Source organism: Lepus europaeus, chromosome 21 (assembly GCF_033115175.1).
Source record: "Lepus europaeus isolate LE1 chromosome 21, mLepTim1.pri, whole genome shotgun sequence".
Taxonomy (NCBI): Eukaryota; Metazoa; Chordata; class Mammalia; order Lagomorpha; family Leporidae; genus Lepus; species Lepus europaeus.
In genome coordinates this window covers 29,195,669-29,198,312 of record NC_084847.1, presented here as the reverse complement: position 1 = coordinate 29,198,312, position 2,644 = coordinate 29,195,669, and the positions used below count along the sequence as shown (strand labels likewise).

At 53.5% G+C, this 2,644-nt stretch overlaps 1 protein-coding gene across 1 annotated transcript; it reads left to right on the top strand.

The window, feature by feature from the left end:
* Positions 1–1,558: 1,558 nt before the first annotated feature.
* LOC133750504 (keratinocyte proline-rich protein-like) lies at positions 1,559–2,437 on the top strand. The gene has a single exon (XM_062180089.1). The coding sequence runs from the start codon at positions 1,559–1,561 to the stop codon at positions 2,435–2,437; it is 879 nt and encodes a 292-aa protein (XP_062036073.1).
* The last annotated feature ends 207 nt before the right edge of the window (positions 2,438–2,644 follow it).

Below are 2,644 nucleotides of genomic sequence, written 5' to 3'. Positions count from 1 at the left end.
GTATGATCCAATCAATGGGAAATTTGTTTTTGTATTTTTTTGTCTTTCAATGAAACATAAAGAATAATGTTTAAGTAAGTGAATAAATAAATCCATGGGGTCCAAGGTAGGTTGTTTGGGACTGTCCTAGGGGCAGCTTTGCCATTCACAGGTGGTGGCTGTGCATACTTGCTGAAGAATGCTTAACAGCTTCTGTAGCTCTCTTTCTTTCTTAATGGTACACAATCTGTTGATATAAAGTGGCTCCTACTGTAGTGTGCTTTGACATGCACCCATTGCAGTAGAAAAAGGGACAGATCATATTTACCCACTGTGCTAACATGATGCCATCTGTTTGTGCTTTCCAGACCAGTTTTACAGGATCTTGAAGCAGTTCAGTGAGAGCTGCCAGCTGCCAACTCTGTTGCCTGGTGATTGATAGACTACTTCCTGTCAGGACACAGCAAAGGTACACTTCTCAATGTATCCCTGTACAGTCTTTGAGCAGGCTTAGCATCTCCATCCACAGCAAGTCATGTACCTCTGTGTGGACTTCCCCGGTGTCTGAGATATGGCACTTACCATCTGAGACAGTTGCAGAGGAGGCAGCTACTTTCTTAACCATGTCCTGGGTGGTACCTGGCAGCATGTGAGGGGCAGCCAGCAGTCATCTGGTGCATCCAGACTCACCATCCCACAGCATGCAAGACTCTGCATCACCCAGGTGGAGGTACAAATGTCTGAAATGACCCCATGAGATCATGTTACTAATATGCTGCCACCAGCAACACTCAGCACACAACCTTGAGTAAAGGCCTTCCCTTAAGAAGCCTCGCCGTCTCGCTGGGAGTCTGTGGGGGGACACAGAAAGCAGTGATAAACCAATGGGTGAACGCATGCCCTCCATTAGCTATGTTAGTCCACAAGTCTGCCAGGTACTATTCTAATAACTATATGGCAAACAACAGAGAAATTTTCCACAGGTAAACTTTAAGCCTTTTTGACATGCTCTTATATTTATAACATGAAATATTCCTCAACACAACTGTTAACAATAACTGAATTCAACAACATTGTAGAATACATGATGTTGTGCATGGAAAAATCTAAACACTCCACCAAAAAATGGTTCAAGATGAAAAACCAATTCAGTCAAGTTACAGGTTATAAAATCAACATACAAAAAACAGTAGCTTTTTTATATGCTAACAACCAACTTGACAAAAATTAAATCTAAAAATTAATCCCATACACAATAGGGACAAAAATAAAATATTTAGGAATAAATGTAACCAATTAAGTGAAAGATATATACAATGAAAATTCTAAAACTTTGAAGAAATAAATCATCCAGGACACATAAAATAGAAAAATATAAATAGCTCATGGCTATACCCAGCCCCTGCAGATACTGCGAGGGCCCTCCCTGGGCACCCCAGACGTGACCCCGCCCCCTATTCAGGTCCCAAGCCACTGCAGGCATTGCAGGAGCCCTCCCTGGGCACCCGAGACTCAACCCGCTCCTGGCCAGATCCTCAGCCCCTGCAGGCACTGCGAGAGCCCTCATTGGGCACCCCAGATGCGACCCCAACCCCCGCACCCCGTCCATGTCCCAACCCTTGAAGGAATGGCGATAGCGCTGCTCTGGCCACCCCAGCTGCGACCCCGCCCCCTGGCCCAGATCTCCAGTCCCTGCAGGCACTGCCAGAGCCCTCCTTGGCACCCCAGCTGCGACCCCGCCCCCTGGCCCAGATCTCCAGTCCCTGCAGGCACTGCCAGAGCCCTCCTTGGCACCCCAGACGCGACCCAGCCCCTGGTCCAGATCCTCAGCCTCTGTAGGCACTGCGAGAGCCCTCACTGGACACCCCAGACGCGACCCCGCACCCTGCCCAGGTCCCAGCCACTGCAGGCACTGCGAGAGCGCTCCTTGGGCACCCCAGATGTGACCCGCCTCCGCCCAGAATCCCAGCCCCTGCAGGCACTGCCAGAGCCTTCCCTGGCACCCGAGACGCGATCTGCCCCCGTCCGTGTCCCACCTGCTTCAGGCACTGCGAGAGCCCTCCCTGGGCACGACAGACGCTTCCCCGCCCCCTGCCCAGATCCCCAGCCCCTCCAGGCACTGCGGGAGCCCTCATTGGGAACCCCAAAGGCGAACCGCCCCTGCTCAGATCCCCAGCCCCTGCAGGTACTGCGGGAGCACTCCCTGAGCACCTCAGATGCGACCCCGCCACCATACAAATGCCCAGCTCCTGCAGGCAGTGTGAGAGCCCTCATGGGGCACCCCAGACACGACCCCGCCCCCTGCCCTGGTCCAAAGCCACTGCAGGCACTGCAAGAGTCCTCCCTTGGCACCGGAGAAGAGACCCACCCCTGCCAATATCCCCAGCCCCTGCAGGCACTACGAGAGCCTTTCCTGGGCACCCCAGACGTGACCCAGGCCCCTACCTGGGTACCCTAGAGGCTTCCCCAACACCTGCCCAAGTCCTAAGCCACTGCAGGCACTTCGAGAGCCCTCCCTGGGCAACTGAGACGTGACCCCGCCCCCGGCCAGATGTCCAGCCCCTGCAGAAACTGTGAGAGCCCTCCCTGGGCACCCCAGACGCGACCCCGCCCCCTATTCAGGTCCCAAGCCACTGCAGGCATTCCAGAGCCCTCCCTGGGCACC